The following is a 19,297-nucleotide window of genomic DNA, read 5'->3' as shown; positions in this document are numbered from 1 at the left end:
TACTCAAAGAAAAGTATTTTAAGAATTTTGAAAAAAAAAGTTAATTTGATAATTTCCAAAATAAACTTAGTTCCTTTCAAAATTCACAAAAAATAATTCTGAAAATTAATTTTGAATTTTTTGGAAAGTATCGAGTGCTTAAGGAAAAGTAAAAGCAATATAAGTCCAATTATATGTACACATTTCTTTTCTCACTCATTTATTTTCGGTGGATTTTAAAAAAGAAAATCAATTTAAATATCAATTTTTCGTTTCTAAATTCACGAAAAATGAATTCTGAAAATGAACTTTGAAGTATCAAGTGTTTGCAGAAAAGTAATTCCAAAAAATTGCTTTTTCGCTCATCCCAAAAAACAACTTTTTCTGGAATTATCAAATTTTGTGAAAGAAAAAACGTGAAATTTTGCGAAAAATCAAAAATGAACTTTGAAAATGAAATAACAAAAAAATGAAAAAACAAAAACAGCGGTTGAAAAAAATCTGAAAAACAATTGAAAAATCACTTCAAAAAGTAAAAAATCAACAAAAAAACTTTTTTTTTGAAAATTATCAAATTTGATATTTTTTTTTTGTCAAAATTCACGAAAAATAAATTCTGAAAGCATAAATTTTGAATTTTTTTTGGAAAGTATCGAGTGCTGTTTGTATTTCTGATCCCAAAGTTCATGAAATTTAAATAGGTACCTACATCACCATTGAACTTTTTAATTTGAAGTTTATCAATACATATTTTTATAGGTACCTACTCGTACATACCTGCACCTGAGTTGACCAATTCAGCTATTCTTCACTATTGACTTTTTAAGCTTCAAACATTTTTTTTGAATAGTCAAGGTTTTTCAAAATCAAATCACCCTTCCTCTCCCCTTCCCCCTCCCCCCAAGAGAGCGAATTTCGTGATTTCCAGCCATTCTGCAACCTTCAGCGTGATTTTCAATTTCTCCAGAATTTTGAATTTGTTCCAGAAGGCTTAAATATGGTAAAGATGGAAAGCTAAAAATGGAGTTGTGTGTTATACTCGTCCTGTTGAACGAGTTCATCCACATTTGAGCCGATTTTGGGAGGAACGCCTTAAGAGTGGTTTTTTGACCAGTTTTTTTCATAATGAAAAATAAAAAATATTCAAAACATCCAGAATGGCTGGAAATGACAAAATTCGCCCTCGGTGGGTTAGTTCTGCACAAAATACAGTGATTCGAGTAAATTTCAAAAATTTCTTCGAAAATGAGAAACTTTTGATTTTTTTGGAAATTTTTACTATGAAATAAGCTAGTCAGAAAACCACTCTTGAGGTGTTCCTCCCAAAATCAGCTCACATGCGAATAAACTCGTTAAACAGGTCGAGTATGACACCAACAACATAATATTCACGCCTTCTAGAGCAAGTTCAAAATTCTGGAGAAATTAAAAAATGAATCGCGCTGGAGTAGAGATGTGCAGTGTGAAAAGTGAAAAGTACTTTTCTTTCAATGAAAAGTTGAAAAGAAAAGTTCCTACTTTTCATTTCACTTCTCAGTTTTCACTAAAAAAAAAAGCGAGTGACCAATCAATTTACTCATCAGAGATCACTGACCTCATTGATGAAGTCAAATATCAAGTTTCACTCTCTCTACTCCTCCACCTTCATAATTCAGCACCCATTTTTGATATTTTTCCGAACATTTTTTTTAAAACTAAAAAACCCAAAAATGTTAGAGGCTCTAGAAAGGCTCAAAACTATCACTATTCGATTAAGTAGGTGAAAAAAATGACTTTGTTTTATTGTGTGTTTTAGATAGGCAAAAAATATATATCAATCTGAAGCTCTTGTAGAGAGCTTTAAAATGAAACTCACACGATTTACTTTTCACTTTTCACAACTTTTCAGGCTTTTCAATGAACTTTTCACTTTTCATTTCATCAAAATTAGTAAATTACTTTTCTGAAAAGTGCACATCTCTAGTTCTCTACGCTGGAGGCTCCAGAATGGCTGGAAATGGTGAAATTTGGATTTGGAGAATTAATATCAGTTTTAAGACTTATTTTGATCATTTTTACTGATCAAGAGTACGTACCTACTTTAAAAAAAAAAAACAAAAATGCATAAATCACCAAAAACAGTCAATTTTGAATTTTAAAACGTTCCCCAAAAATCAAAAAATGAAGTAGGGTAGGTAGCTGAAAAATTTGGTTTTGGGGGTTTTAGACCATGCTCTTTTTAAAAATCGTGGTCCCGTTCAAATCGAAGGGTGACACTGACACCTCAAGACTCAAGAGGTTCCCTTATTGTTTTTTTTTCTGAAAATACGTACCAAAAAATATGTAGGTATAATTTTTAACCGAACGTTTGACAACCCGAACCCTATGACGATTCCCTTGTCTTAAATTACTACAGTGGCGTCGCGATAAGTGAAACCTCGATATGTGAAAAAACTCAATAAGTGAAATAAAAACCTCCTTCCCTTCACCTTGGACCAATTTTACGTGTAAATCAACCTCAATAAGTGAAAAAGGGCTACCTCGTTAACTGAAACTAGGATTTATCCCAAAATTACCGAGTTTACCTCTACAAGTGAAAATGTTGTCTGCGTTTTACCTCTATAAGTGAAAATACCTCTTTAACTGAAAGGTACTGACTCGTTCAGCCTCTATAAGTGAAAAAGAGCCTCAATGTTTTGCTAAAGTTAAATCGTTTCCAATGGATTATGTGTCAAACAAGAAGATAAGGATGACCTGTGAGCTGTTTAAAGACTGACTGATCAAACTAAATTCGAAATTGATCACTGAAAATAGGAAAATTGTATTGTTTAATTCATGTTTTTCGTTTTTTTTATCCGAACTTCGATAAGTGAAAACTAACCAGAAAAAAACTCCCTAACTGAAACCTTCGTATGTGAAAAACTCGATAAGTGAAACAAAAATTTTCTTCCCTTGAATTTTCACTTATCGCGACGCCACTGTATTCTAAATTAAGACATTTTTAGACTCCATATTACCTATTACACAATTTAAGAAGTCTTGAATAAGAGTTTGAGACCAAATAATTAATTAACGACATTTTCCAACTCTCATAAAAAAAATTTCTTTTTTGATGGAACTTCCTAATCCTTGCATTTTGGTCGCCGGGTCGATGGTCGCACTCCAAGAGGAGTACTCTAGAACTAGAAGTACAACTGATTCAACTGATTCAGTCGTTCTTTTTTCTTTAATGGCTTTCAAAATGGCGGATTAATGCAACACTACATACAATTTCACCGTTTTTTTTGTGTGTGTTTCTTGATACGACCACAAATTTCTGATTTCACATCAACCAATGATTAATAACGGAACGGATGTTTATTTTGTAGTTTCGTAAAATTCGCGTAGTGTTTCGTGTTCGTTATGTCGAAAATATTAGTGTTTTTTAGTGATTTCGTGGAAATAATGAATAAAAACCAGTTGTAGTTTTTCATAAATGTGTTTGTTTTACTCTTCATAACAATCAAATGGTCCACAAATATTCGGTAAGTTTTCCACTATACGTTACTCGGTATCGTTTACACAGCTCCACTGGATACCTGGAGAATGATAGGAATTTAGATCTATTTATTAACGAATCGTTGATGTAATATTTCGATAATTTTTTCAGTATGGCAGTAACGAAGCTGAAACAATCGAAGTTAGCAATGAACAGATAGCGGCCGGGTTACCAGTTTTATTGCAAGTTCGTCGTGGAAGTGAATCAGCTCTAAATCAGTTACTTCCAGATGCAGGTAATTTGATCGGAATTTCATCAATTCGTACATTGTAGCTGAATTACATTCCTGTAATCATCGAAGAAGATGAACCTTTGCTATCGAAGTTTTTAGAATTGGGAAAGCTGTACATAAATATCGACATAAAGCTATAGTCAACCAGTTATGACCGAAGTTACGATGCGTTATACCAGCAGTAGAAAGCGTATTGGTGTAATTATTTACATTATACTGGCGAGTCATCCGATATACCAGTGCGGGTTCTAATAATCCATCCGTCTAAATACCCAAGCCTATAATTTATATAGATATAGATATGCTGATGCTTGTCGATATGAAAATCATGTCACATTGGTATCATATCATACGTAAACAGCCAGACAATTTTCCGCTTTATAAAGCCAATGTACTCGAATCGAAGTAAAAAAAACTTTTTCACGGCTAATAAATGTGTGCAAGATGCAAATTAGCTCGTGAGTATTGTTCTATATGAATAATTCGTGCATTAATGCCTTTGTTTACGTCTCCTTGGTCGGCCTACGATTTACTCGTAATAGGTTGGTATGCAGTACAATGCAACGTCCATCGGTCGCCTCGCATCGTCGTTATGGTGGGAAAAATCCAAATCTGTCGTTGGCCAAATTTGCACATGTTCGATTTCGACGAGTTTGTTTAATTGCTTGTCAGCGGGGGTGCAGTACCATATTTTTCAAACTTGGGATTTCATCGGTTGCTTCGAAGAAACAGAAGAATTTAGGGGGTTTGGCTCTATCGAATATCGAAACGTTGTAAGAATTTAACCTTGAATCACCCCGACTTAAATTTCGAGCTATTTTCAAGGTTCTCGAACAAACCGTGAATTATTTTCGCAATTGTAGGTATAGAATACTTTGAACGATGAATCGACCAATATACAACGAGTACATGAGGGATTTCCTCAGTCTTCCCTCCTTGGCAAAGTTTACAAATTTCGGCATTGTTGTGGGTATCTCTATTGCAACTCGATACTGCCCCTTATAACCTTACTCAATTAAACTCTTACGTAAACATCTCCTAAAAAAATTTCACCACGATATGTATGTGTTTTTTTTTTCAACAGTCTGTAGTAACATGGCCAGACACTCGAAATGACAATATTGATTTACGACAGAACTTTTTCAACGAGTTGATCCTCGTATATACAATTGCTTCATTGCTGTAGTACGTAAACGAACGAATGATGATGATGAAACGAGTAAAAATGAATAAGTAAAAAAAAATAACCGTCCATCGTAACATTCCTCGCTGCTCAAGTGTTTCGTAGTCGAGCGGTTTCAAAGTTGGTTACACCTGTTTTGACGGTTTCCCTTAGACCAGTGGTTTCCCTTTCATTTATCCCTGCTTCGTGTTTGGAAAAAAAAACTATAAGACCTTCAAAATGTACTAGATGTATTAAAACCGGTTTCCTTATCTACATCATTTCCCGATTGTTTCGGTTTAATTGCGAATATGTGTTTACCTCCGGTAGCACGTTAAGTAATCAATCTGTACTATAGTGTACGAATGGGTACCCTAAGTTTGGTTATTTTTTCATTAACCAGTCGTCGTCGTTGTTGGTGGTAAATTGGTATGTGATTTTCTTCAACTGTCAGTCTGCCAAATCGTAGATATCTTTTTTGAACATTAAGAGTAATCAAGATGTCAAAGGACAAAGGGGATGACATCGATAGTGGTCAATGGCCTCAATTGTTCATCATTGCAAAATTTTTCTTCGCGAGTTGCTGTTGCTGTCTGGTGTTAATTCGATCCTACGTTTCCCCCCTGCCAACTTCACTCATCCTATTCTGAACTTTCCTCTTCCATGCTACATGTTACAATTAAGGCCACTCCTGAGCCAAATCGAGAATCAATATTTGTCCTCGAACCGAACCATACACCTCACAGTTCTGTTACTCCTTGTAAACAAATAAACCCATCAACATATCGATATCAATACCACTAAGCAATAATACTACAACCATTCAATCAATTATTATTAGGTTACTATTGTGAATTATCAATATAGCAAAGAGTTCTGTAGTACCATTGACAACCAAACTATAGCTGCCGGTATCGTATACTTTATTGATATTGGTATACATAAAATGGTTTTAAGGAAAAACCTTGTTTATCTGTCTCTCTATACTAAGTATGTATAAGCTTGATTACGTATAGTGTTGTGGTCTGCGGTGGTATGAAGGTATGAAATGAACTACGTCGTTAATATTTTTGTATTTGTTGTCTCGGTTACCTTTAATATGCGACATGTGAATTGAAGCTAGTCATCGTTTGGCATAATAATTAGCGAACTGCTGAGAGTAGCTACTTCCTCTTTTCCTCTCTTCGTTTGTGTTTACTATGTGCTGTACTGTACTGTGCTGTGTGTGTGTGTGTGTGTGTATATGGTGTGTGCTCTTGACACTTTACGATGTCGGAATTCAGTCTTTGCCATAGAGACCAGTGTCACATTCAAAGCACGTGTTAATTAGCATTGCGGTCATCGCGGTATACGCGATTTATTGGTCGAAAATCAAGCCAGGAGATCGATAGAGGGGTTAAAGTAGCGTCGATAAGTGGGATAGAATGCGAGGTTTTTTCCGTTTGTTGTTGAGATGTGGCCAGCGATGACAGGGAATTGGAACAGGGTGCGAGAAATAGTGAGTGAATTCATCGATAAAGGGTTATCGGGGTTTCAGAAAGAGAATTGCGAGAATCCGAGTGGCTCGAGAAATTGAACTAGCACGTCTTACATCTGCTACATTTATCGAATATTTAAAAAATTGGAATTGGAATTGGTTGAAGTAAAGTTGAAATACCAGAAATTTCGTGGAGTGCTCGAGTTGATGATAAAATTTAGGAAATGAAGTTGGCAGTCTTATTTTTTTACTGTCAATTGAAAACAGGATTTATGAAAATTTTGATTTTGCTGATATTTCGATTTTTGTCTTCAGAGTTTGTTGGAAATTCGTTAAAAAAAAAAAAAAAACGTTGAAATTCGAGAGAAAAGTTGTGAAATTATTAAGTGACCCCCTTCCCTTCTCCTTACTTTTTTCTCTCCCTCCTGAACAATTCACGTTGGCAAGCACCTGCAGATATGATTACGAGTAGGTCTATAGGTATTTACATAGAAGTTCAATGTTTTTAAAATCCAAATTGGTATCAGGCAATCATTTCAATTTTAATTTTCGTTAATTCACTTTTTTTGAGCTGCGTATCTTGTAGCATCCTACAGATGTCTAAAGCCTCTAATGCCTCTTATTTCAAAAAAAAAATTCATGAATGGCTGACTGAAGAATTCCAAAAATGAATACCGTCCTTCCAAAGTAACACAATAACAGGGATCGTACTTGGTTACTTTTTTAGTAACTAGGATACTAAAGTTACTAAACTAAAAGTTACTTTTTCCTAGTTTGTTCACAAATTTCCTTCTTTTTTTTCAAAATTCTTGAAGAAAAAAAATGCCCTTACTGTTTTTTCAGCATTTTAAATTTTATTTTTCCAGATTTGATGGTTTTTCTTTTGAAATTTTTTTAGGGGTTTTCTAATTTTAACAAGTATTTCTCATTATTTTTGAATTTTTCAATAGTTTCTAATGGATTTTTTCCTGTTCTAATCGATTTTTACATCTTGAATTGCAGTGATTTTTTTCCAAAATAATGTTTTCATGACTTTGTTGTTTTTTTTTCGCCTGTATTTTTGCTGAATTTTGTCACCTCGAATTCTCGTGATTTGTTCATAAAAATTTTTCCCTTGAGCTTGTTTGTTTTTATTGCTCAAATCCACGATCTGAAGATTTTTATTTTGAGTTTTCGTGAATTCTTAGTTTTTCGATGATTTTTTCGTAATTTCCATTTTTTTCCTCTTCAAATTTTGGCGAAGTATCTCCAGTTTTGAAAGACTTTTCAACTTTGAATTTTCAAGATTTTAGTTTTGCTCTAAGTTATGGTCTTTTTTTTACCTAAATAGTTATGACTGATTTTTTTTTATTTCTAGAGTTCATTTTTCGAGTCTTGTGCTTTAAATAAACTAGTGATTTTTTTTGCTTAGATTTTTGTGGATATGTGAGTTTTCTTCTTCCAAAAATTATGATTTCCTTTACTTACATTTTGATCATTTTTTAAGGAGGGAGGGAAGCTTCTTCAAGATTTGACGACGAGTTTGTTTTTTTCATTTTTCACCTTTTGCGGTGGAATTTTTTTCTGAATCTTGATATCTTTCATTCGTTGATCCCTCTCTACTCACCCCTTCCCTCCCAGCTATGGGGAAGGTACTCTGGATTTCCACTCTCTTTGAACAATTTTTTTTCAAATTCAAATTATTTTTTTCTCTTGAATCGTCTGGAGTTTCGTTTAAAAAATGTTCGATGATTTTCCTCGACGTTTTTTTTTTAATTTTTTCCGAATCCGTATTTTTAATTCTAGTGAGGTTTCTGTTCTGAATTTTCAGTAATTTTTCCTGAACTGAATTTTCGAAAGTTTTCCATTTTTATCCCTTCCGCGATTTCGTTTTGAATTTTATCAATTTTCACGATTTTTATGAAATTTTCTTCCAATTTGGCGCCAAATTTCAGTAATTTTTTCTGCCTAAATTTTAGCATAATTTTCTTTTTTACAGTTTTTTTTTAGTTTTTGATTGATTTTTTTTTGGATTTTAGGACTCTTTTTTTGGGGACTTCCTTGGTTTTTTGCACGTTTTATTCTTCTCTCAATCTCAATAATTCTTTTTTCCATTTTTTTTTCGTTTTTGAAACTTGTGTCAAATTTTGCCTGCTTTTTTTGTATTTTTCTTGCAAATTTGAGGATTTTTTTCTCTTTTTGAAGCACGGTATATTTTTTCGTATTCGAATTTTTAAAATGATTTTCACAAATCGCTATTTTTCCAGAGTTCGATTACAAGCTCCCCCCCCCCGCCCTTTACCTTTGATTTTAATAAGTTTTCGGTTCTAAAATGATTCTTTTTAATTATGGAATTTTTTACAATATTATTGTTTATTTTTTCTCAACACTCGAATAATTTTTTTCCATCAGTTTCTCGCTCGTGTCAAAATTTTTGCAATTTTAATAATTGGTGTTTTTGTGTTCAATTTCTTGAAATGATTTTGGTCAAAATTTAATTTAATTCCTCCCTATATTTCAGTGAACTCCCTCCCCCTCCCACTACTTTCAATTTTGCAATTTTTTTCATTAGTTTGGATGTTTCCAAAATCCAATATTTTTTCCATGCTTCATTTTTGTATTTTCACCCAGTTTACTTTCGAAATGTTGGTAAAAATGGTTTTTATTTAAATTTTGATTATTTTTCTGGTTACTTTTTCCAGCTTTTTTGGTTATCAAAGTTGCTTTTTTTTGAAAATAATCTGAGTACAATTATTCCTGCTATAAAAATCCACACCACTAGTTGGAGAGCGTCGTGGAGGGGAGGGGGATAGAGATATCTCCAAAAAGAACTGTTTTGCCAGTTTCTCTAGAAATAGCCTCATACGACGAGAATGACCATTAATAAAATAGCTCGTGCAAGAAGTTTTCCAAAAAATAAAAGATTCATCATAATTTTTTTTGTTGGGTCAAATGAAGCCCTTTATTGTAAATTTTATGAAGGGCAAATTCTGTTCATAACCCTTTCCTGCATGGGAGCCATATTTCTGGAAAAAACACACACACAAGAAGACTGTTTTGGGGTGGTCTCATTTCCTTCTTCTGGGCGCCTCTCATCGTCTAAAGCTTGGCACTTTTACCCTTTAACGTCTGGGAAAAGTTTAACCGATAAATTTCAAGAATTTTCGTGAAAGAAGTTGGACTGGACAAACAGATTGTACTAGTATTTGAAAAATAAAGAAGTAAATTAAGTGATCATTCATTTTGGAAATTGAGGATTTTCCTCAATTTTCTCTAGAAGAGTGTGTTCATTTTTCAACCAAATTGGCAGGTGCAAACGGAAACTTCAAGCCAAATTATGAAAATTTTTGTGTTTTTCTCAATTTTTTTTTAAAGACTCGCGAAGGAAAAATTCAATGTCCAGAACACAAATACTATGAAAGCTTAATACGAAAACGCTGGGTTTTTCGATCTTGATCGAATTTCATTTTAGAATTATGCAAGGAAATTCTGTTGAAGTATAAAAACTGATGCTGCGTCATTCTGCATTAGAATTCTTCAACGAAGAAATTTTAATTTCAGGGGACTCTTGAACTTGTATGAAAAATAATATCAATTGGAATTTCCTATCGTATTCACAATTTCTTTTTGGAATTTGTTGCTGTAATTTTTTTCGTCAAATTTAGTAATTTTTCAAGTCTGATATTGAAATGAGAAACTTACATCTCAATATCTCCTACAAATTCCAAAATAAAATTTCACCTAGTTTTCAAAATCTTTGCCTCTTTTCTCCTTGCACAAAATTAAATTTTTTCAGTACAGAAACGCCATATTTCTGAGACATTTTGAGCAACGTTGGCTTGAATTAATTTTTCCTCATCACTAAAAATTTCTTCTCATAACACCAAAAATCTAAGAAAACAGAATTTTGTACAGTATAAAATTTTCCATCATCGAAATGCCCTTTGTTCTTTCTAAGAGAAGTTGTCATTTTTGAACTTCTCTTTAGACCATTAGTTTTTTGTACCAAACTCCCATAAATAGTAATCTGATGGCCAAATTTCGATACAAAGGTACGAGGGGACGGACGCCTTTTTAAATTCCTAAATGTGACTATCACAATGATAGTAAATTTCGCGGTATTTCATGACGAAAAAACACCTGGTCAAAGGGTTATAAATTCGGATCTGATTTCATATCCTACATCCAAGGTTGGTCGAAGACGAGGGAGGGAAAGTGAAGGCGTGTATCCGCTATAAAATCGCGGACTCCCAGACACAATCTGGGCGACTGACTAAGTCAAAAAGGGGGTGTATCGCGAAAGAGTTTATTTTACTATCTGCGTTCAAATCATATACTCGTATTCTAATCGAGTCAACTTGTGGGCCACGCAGATATGTACACTCATACGTATTATATACGATCATAACCGAACACTGTGTTCTATTCATCGAGCAAATATGTTAATGATGGATGCGTGCTGAACGTGACGTCATAAATGCCAGTCTTGGAAGCTGTAGGGAATACGCAATGACATTTCATATCATAGAGGAGCGATTACATGTATGGTACCTTGTGCAGAAGATAGAAGGGAGTATACTATAGGTTTAGAGATACAGTACGTGTACATTCATGCGCTGCTTTGGAATTGGAAATTAGGAGAGTCAGGTTAGAAGAGCGGGCGTCTCAACCGAGTATTATCAGCTGTGGTGTACATGTTCTAATTGCTAAGGTATGCGTGTATGTTGTGCTGCTGAGGTGGTGCTACAGCTACGAGTACATACTAGGTGTACAACAAACTGTACAAGCGGTTGGCATTCTTTAGACTTGGTGACTTGGTCATGGAGAGATTAAGATTGCATGTTGTGTTTGTTGAACTTGGATGGTTCTATGAAATGTAGATGTAGGTACTTCTTTTCAATAATTATTACGATGTGTTATTTTTTAATTTTTTTTTTTTAACGCACATATTAGTTCATGTGAAAGGTGAAATATCGTCGTATCGATATATTGAATGGTATAGTGACGTGTTAGGTGTAGGCATTGTATGTGTACTTGTGTAGTGAGTCATTGCGATACTCGAGCCTAGAGTATTATTGTAATTTTGTAATCAACCGACGTGTACAGCTGTGTACAAAGGCATGAGAAATGAGGAAAATATTCTTCGCCATATTTACATACGTAATGGGAAGTTTGGTGATATTTTTAAACCCTTTTAATTGACTTAATTACACGAAATTAGGTACGTGTCGTCGTCTTTTTTTTCTCGAGTCATTGGCTTATTTGATCGAGACTTCTGAATCATTATCGTCTATTATCTGATAACGGGATGATTTTTCCGTCATTTTTAGTTTTTTTATGTGGGTAATTCAAACCTTATCTAAAATGAATTGAAGCTCATGCGATAGGTAGTTAGATACTTCTATATTTTGATTTCGACAGTTCGTATGGTTAATCATCAAACTAGCGATAGAACAAAATAGATAATTTGAGTGTTGAGTAATATAATTGTTTCGACGCGATGTTGGAAAAAAACATTAGTAAGAATTGAGTCAAAGACCCTCAAAAAGATATGGCGGAAGTTGAGCTTCAAGGATTGATGTTCATTGTTACCAAAAAACAATTTGAAATTTCGAAATTTTGATAAAATTTGAAAAATCCTGGTTAAAATGATCGTAGCCCTACATAATAATATTGATACGTTTTTTACTCCAATAAATCATCTAGATGTTATCGTAACTCGAGTAGCTTTGAAAAGTCTTTGTGATAGAAAATTTTTCAATGTTTTTCAATTTTTCGATTCAACTATGAGAATTTATTTCAAATCCCCCCTCCTCCTCAACCATAAATGAAAAGAAAATCGAGCAAAGCGTAAAAAGCTCAACTTTACCAAAACTTTTTTTTTCAAATTGGAAATTCACAGATAAATCTCACATGTATTTATGTTTTTGATCTCTTGTATTGCCCCTAAAAAAAAAAGGGAGCAATAAAATTGTGACGCTGCTATTGCACATAATATTTATACAATATATCAATCTTTCAAACCAATAATTTAGTCTGAATCGTGATAACATTCACCTCCAAATTGAAGAATTTCCATTTTACAAACGAAATTAAACCCCAGTTTTTATAAAGAAATCAGTGGGTTAAAATTTGTCAATTCATTTTATTTTTTGAAAAATGAATGAATAATGCTATCAACTTCAATTGATATTGAAGCATACGTTTCCAAAACGCACCAAGTCCAAAAAAATATTGATAAGAAATTCATGGTACTTAGTATAATTTGAAAACGTAGAAATGGCCCAAATTGGCTGATTTTTGGCAGCAACTTTATGCTAGATGGCCTTGCAAACTCAGAATCTTTGACATATTCTGGAAATATGTAAGGTGCACCGGGGGAAGTCAGAATTCGGGGTAAGTTAGAAAACTCGATCTAGCTCCTAGAGGTTTATATCTGGTGAAGTGCCACTAAAGGTGACTTGAGGGTACTACCCCTACTTCATCACAGCATGAAAATTTTCGCGATTCAGTTTTATTTTAGATGCCTTTGGTTCAATTTTATTTTGTTGTTGTTTTGAACTTGTTTTGAATTTGTTCTAAAATACAGACTTTCTATTTCTTAGTTTTTCGCATATAGCGGACGAACCGTGCGTCCTAGTGAAAATCTGATGAGAGTAATCTCAAAGAGAATTAAATTCTCTACAATTTTGTTTCTATGCAATTTTTCTAGGATGCTCCGTTTGTGATCTACGCCTCTGCAAAGTTTAGCCTGTTCTGACTTCCCCCAATTGGGGTAAGTCAGAACAGTTTATATTCTATTCCACTGAGCAAAAGCTACTGTGTCAATCGCGCTCAAATTTTCACCATAGGTTAAGAACCCTTATGGGAACCTACATAATAAATTTGATCCATATTGGTTCATTAGAAGGGGAGTAACAGCTGGTCAAAGTTGAAATTGCAAAAAATCATTCTGACTTGCCCCAGTGCACCTTAAATTGAGAATTGTTTGTTCAAAACAAAAAACACGTGAATCAACTTCTGGTTTTCAAAAATATTGAAACATGCAATATTAAGACTTGGCATTCTTTCCAAAACGTGGAAAAGAACCAAAATCATGATATGTAAGCCTGGTAAGCCGTCTCAAAGTGCAAGCTCCTATAGACCAATTTCACTCCTCTCTGTGCCATCCAAATTGGTCAAACAGCTGCTCCTAAAGAGACTGTCTCCAACATTTGAGAAAGTGATACCAGATCTTAGTGGATCAACTACACAGGTTCCTAATACCATTAGCTGTGCACTTGAAGAACATTAATTCTGTGCTGGAGTATTTATTGACATTGCTCAAGTGTTCGACATAGTTTGGCACTAGGGCCTGCACCTGAAGCATAAAATTTGTAAATAGCTGAACAACAAAACGTTACCCTAATGAGTAAAGTAGCTCACTTCATTTTTACACTAAAATGAGTTATAAACACTATCTAAAAGGCGAACGTTTCATACCCAATTTCCGACCTCAAAAACTACTTACTTTTGGCAAATTCATTGGTGTATTATCCGCGTTTGAAGTCAGGAAAATTATCTTCCTCCACTAAAGGTCCTAAAGGATAACACACTTGGTATTGAGCTATGTGAAACTGTTTCATTTTTACGTTACATGAAAATGAGTTATGAACACCACCTGAAAGATGAACACTTTGTACACAATTTCCGACCTTGAAAATTACCTCAGGTGAATTCATTGGTTTACTAGATGCACGTTTGAAGAGGTAAAAAATAGCTAACTCCGCTCAAAATGCCTTGAAAGTTAAAACGTGTCACTCACATTAAAGACCACCAGTTTTATGTGGCCCAGGGTGATGCTCGTCCTCCTGGAGGGGCTGGAAGGCTGGTGGTGTACCCGAGGGATTTATCTTCTCTTCACAGCAGACATTCCAGTGACAGATGGAATAGTGTAGCTGCACTTTTTGCAGATGACAAGGCTATGCTTGCAGTAAATGAACATTATAACTACCTTAAGGTAAAGTGGGGTAATTCTGATGGCAAAATTCAAAATTTTAGCAATTTCTTATTTTTTGGATTTCCTGTACATTTTGGGGCAAAAATGATGTAACAACTTTATTCCTGCGTCCTTCAGCTACACATTGACTATATTGAAGAGTGATTTGTGTGAAGGCTTCATACATATAATTGAAAAAACATTTTGGAAGGTTGAGTTATCAGAATTACCCTAAAAATGGGGTAATTCCGATAATGAGTTTTATAAGGAAAGGAATTCTCCCAGGGTAATTCCGAGCCAGTAATGTTGAAATATACCATTTATTGCATATTTAGGTTTTTATTTCATGTAAATTGAATCATTAGAACAAAAATTAAATTTTTTTTACAAATATGCATTTTTGAGGCATAATTTTTGAAAACTAGACCAACTCGAGAAAAATGCCCCGTTTTGAGGATTTTCTTTGATAATTTCTACCCCCTAAAACTATAATACATCAAAACAGCGAAAAAAACATTGCAGGACAATTTTGCTGGGGCTATCGGAATTACCCCGCAGCAAGAAAAATGATCGACATGTTTAATAATTCAATGCCACCAAACAAATAATTATAAAAGCAAAAGCAAAAGAGGTACTGACACTTTAACACGTATTCATCAAATATCAGCTTCTAAACAGAATTTTTCAACAAGCTTTGAACGATAAAAACGAGTTTCAAAAGTGCACTGTTTTTTGCGGCAAAGGATTTGGGCATTCAGATTTTGAACACTGCACAGACTTGACAAAACAGAGCAGATGAACCATCTGATCATTAATGGGTGTAGGTTAGCACTAAAACTACCTACTTTCTTCATCATTTGTGCCAAAATGTGTTTTGCAACAAAGCTAGGGCTTGCTATCGGAATTACCCCATATCAGAATTACCCCACTTTACCTTATAGTTGAAACCAAGTATGTTCATAAAAAAATTGTCTCTTTCATGCGTCACTAATAAGACTCTGGGATGCCTTGAAATGGAAAATTTGCATCTGGGTGCAGTAAAAGTGCACCATGGAAGATGTACAAGGCTAACTGATGTTCAATCAGGATGCAACGAACTCTTCCAAGCATACCCGAACCGTATCAGTGTACTTTTTTATGGACATACATGGTTTCAGCTTTAAGGTAACGTTATGTAAGGGCCATTACTTCACTGCAAGCAGCAGTTGATGTAATTGCTGAGTGGATGCGGATATGGAAAATAGCTGCAAATTGTGAGAAATCAGTACCTGTCAATTTCTCTATATGTACTCATGACCCTATTTACCAATCAGTATACATAGTTATTAGCCGAGCAAACAAATCATGCACGCCATCTGTTAGCAGAATCAAAAAGCTGAAACTGGTTTGAGCGTCATCAGAGGTCAACACTGAGGAGCTCAGTGTCTGTAAACAACCCGGCTAGCTCCAAGTGCTTGTGTAGAAGTCACTAGTAAGCAAGCGGGAAACTACTAGTGAAAGCTTGAAAATAAATTTCCATGAGATACATAATCAACATGATGGAGACAACACCAACATAAAGGATGTTAGCCCAAGTACCCAATTTGGCATAAGGGTAAGCGTTGATTTGTATGCGATACCACCTCGAATGGTTATATGACTCAATGATGATGATGATGATGATGATGATTAATGATGCAATTGTGCCCTACTACAACAGCCCAACTCTACAAAGTACCTTGGTATGCACTTAGATTTGAAACTGAATTGGAGCCCTCACATTCACGAAAAAAGATGAAACAGAAAGTGCGGTAATTACATACTGGCTTATGGGGTGGAAATTGAGGCTAAGTCTTGAGAATAAATGCCTTTTATACCTGGCTATAGTCAAACCAATCTGGTTTTACTGTATAGCATAGCTCTTTGGGGCTGTGCCTCAAAATCAAATATTTTGATAGTTCAAAGGTGCCAGAATGTAATTACATATATGAACAATGGCTGGAGCTTCCTGTTACAAACGAAATGTTGATCTCCACAAGAATCTGAAAATCAGTTTTGTCACGGGGGAATCTGCAGGCATGCCGAATGGCACAAGAACAGACCTCACAATCATTTTCTTCCTGCACTGGAGCATTTTTTTGAGTAATCCACTTCAGCCACAATATTGATTACGGAGTATTTAAAAATCCAATACCACTGTCAATATTGCTTGTGAAGTTGTCTACATTTGTACACAATATTGTTAATTGAAATATGTAACAGATGGATCAATTGACGAATTATAACATGGAATAAATCTGATTGCAATATTGGTTGCGGAGTGCTTTGCTATAACTTGATGACTCGCTCGCCAATATTGCTAATGAACTTGTCTCTTTGGTCAATTGGGATTTCAATTAAAATTGATGGGTCATTTAAATTTTCAAGAAGAATCTGCAAAGGTTTGGAATTTAATTTTGAAAGCATTATTTAATCTTGGGATGCAATTTTATCGTTCGATGGCGGGATTGATAATCAGCAAATGAGCGTCAAAGAAAAGTACTCGTATGTACCACTGCGTAGAAATATATTCGCCTTTGTTCTTTCACTGCAGATACTTCTTCAATTGTTTTTATTCTCTCTCTCTTCATTTTGTATTCAAACGACACGAATTAAACTCGGAGTTTGAAACTTACAAAGTACCGTGTTGCTAATTGGAGTAATTAAGTACATGAAGGAAGTGAAGGGGGTACTCTCTGGCATATTCGTACTCTTTAGGATAAGTGTGATTTCAACTCCACGTATTCTCGAGCGTGCTAACATAACAAAATCGATATCAATTATCGAATTTTTTATTCCCTCGATAATATTTTTATTTATGTATGATGAATGTCCAACTTCAAGAGGCGAAATTCAATTCGTTTATTTTGATCGTTAAAGCAAATGAAAACGAAAGCGTCGATGGTCATTAAAAAAAGCACCTATCAAAAGGAGACTCGGTACATTATAATGGACGAATTATCGACTCGAACGTGAATTTGTGCGCGATTTCATCGATAATGAAATTGCAACGATTAAAAGTTGGTTATTGGAATGGTAATGAATACGTGCGATGATTATTTTGTCGCGATAAATTGAGATAAAAATCTGAATTACGTGATAGCTACCATGATTTTGATTGCATTTCCGAAAACTGGACAGGAAATGAAATGTGGTGTGGTATTCGCTTCGTAGATGGATATGGAAGTCAACGAATGTGATGAAAATTGTTAGAGCTCTTATAATTTTTCGGAAAGTAGTTCTGCAGCTTTGAGAAATTTTTTAGTGAATTTGTAATTTTTTCAAATTTTTGAAAATTGAGGGGCCCACCGCAACCTGAGTTTTTTGAAAATGGAAAAATTTAAAAATAGGGAATTATTTTCTCATCAGAAGTCACCACTGGGGGGGGGGGGGTTATTCCAACTTTGAAAATAAGGGCCACCCTAATACCTGCTTTCATGATTGTGTTTTCCACCTCAAAAACCAAAAATTGATGTAAGGAATATTAAAATATTTTATAAAAGATGTGGTGCATTTGTGCTGCCCCCCTCCGGTCTTACTGAAATATTTGCCTCGTGGAGAAAGTTGGGTGGGAACTGGTATTTCCAATGTTTGTAAAATTATTGATATTGACGTTTAAAAAAATCTCAATTGGATATTTCTAAGAAAACTGAAAAAAATTGCGCATGAATCAGAATAAATGAATTTTCTGGAAACTGATAGAGCACAGTTTATAATTTTCACTGTTTCATTTCTTGGTGATTTTCGTCGAGTTTGTTCCTCCCTGCCAGTGCTAATATTATGATTCTGGTGTAAGAACCAATTTATGAGCGAACAGAAAAAAAAAAATAGAAAAACTTAACGGCTACATGTTGATTAGTATTACATGGTGCGATATGAAGCGGTATAGCGATCGTATTAACAGCAAAAATAAAATTTATATTCGCAGAAGGTCGAAGTATAATAAGAATACATATGATATTAGAGAAAAAAATGGGGAAATTTTGTATTCGTAGCGTAAATTAGCCGAGCAAAATGTAACGACCCGGTAATTTAATTACTCGCGCCAGCGCATAAGGCAACCGCAGAAAAATATTAAATTGAAAAACTCGGTCGAACCGGTGCTATGCCATGTCCATGTAGTTCTCGAATGCCCAAGAAGTAGTGTACTGCAGAGATGCTTTTTTCCCTTTTTGAATTCTATGTGTGGGTATTTCATTTTTGAATTGCATGTACGACGAGCAAAATTAACTCATTGGTTCAAAGTTCACATAAACGTGTCGCGGTGTAATTGGTCATTTTTATTTTTTACCGACGTTAATATTCCTTTCTTATACTTTTGTTTCAGCGACCAACGACGCTAATACGACCGATTCGAGACGCTCGTCTACGAAGAGATGGTCAGCGGCGGCGCCTATATCCCAAGAACCTAAAATATTTAATGGCAGAAGAGTAAGTCTAATAGCTAATACTCACACTATACTCATACTATATCTCTCTTATGTCTGGTGCTAGTCGTGCATATTATCTTGGACGTCCTTGAAAGACCACACCAGAAGTTGGGTTGAAGGTTGACGTCGAGAGATGAAAAATTGATGTACTTAGGTGGAGCAGGTTGCTTGATGAGCGTTGTGACGCTGACGCGTCCTTGCGCCGGACTCAAGCTTGTCATTTTTTTGTAGGTACGTTTGAGTGAGAGATGTACGTACGTCCAAGTAGACGTGGGGTATCGAATGGTCGCGTCGCGTCGGCTTTTATAGATAATGACGAGGTATATATGTATGCTTACATGATGGTTAAGGTAATTAGGAATATGGATAAGGTACTATGTGTGTGAGGCTGTGTTTGTACCTAATTTGATGTGCACAACTATACACATACATACAAAATATGATACAAAACTGTGCACGATGATGTGATATTAAGAGGCCCTAAAGGTGTCACGATGTCTCTGTGAGGTATGCTATTCACGTTCG

The 19,297-nt window shown here is 34.7% G+C and overlaps 1 protein-coding gene across 3 annotated transcripts in view; it reads left to right on the top strand.

The window, feature by feature from the left end:
* The first annotated feature begins 3,270 nt into the window (after nucleotides 1–3,270).
* LOC135849629 (partitioning defective 3 homolog) overlaps nucleotides 3,271–19,297 on the top strand; it is a 44,109-nt gene continuing 28,082 nt past the window's right edge. For all 3 annotated transcript variants that reach the window (XM_065370117.1, XM_065370118.1, XM_065370116.1), the window contains exons 1-3: nucleotides 3,271–3,482; nucleotides 3,608–3,731; nucleotides 18,670–18,773. In XM_065370117.1, the coding sequence (XP_065226189.1) occupies nucleotides 3,465–3,482; nucleotides 3,608–3,731; nucleotides 18,670–18,773 (246 nt within the window). In that variant the 5' untranslated portion in view covers nucleotides 3,271–3,464. The remainder of the gene's footprint in view (nucleotides 3,483–3,607; nucleotides 3,732–18,669; nucleotides 18,774–19,297) is intronic.

This window comes from Planococcus citri, chromosome 1, assembly GCF_950023065.1.
Source record: "Planococcus citri chromosome 1, ihPlaCitr1.1, whole genome shotgun sequence".
Classification (NCBI taxonomy): Eukaryota; Metazoa; Arthropoda; class Insecta; order Hemiptera; family Pseudococcidae; genus Planococcus; species Planococcus citri.
Note: the sequence above shows the minus strand (reverse complement) of the source record. Positions and strands in the feature narration are given on the sequence as shown.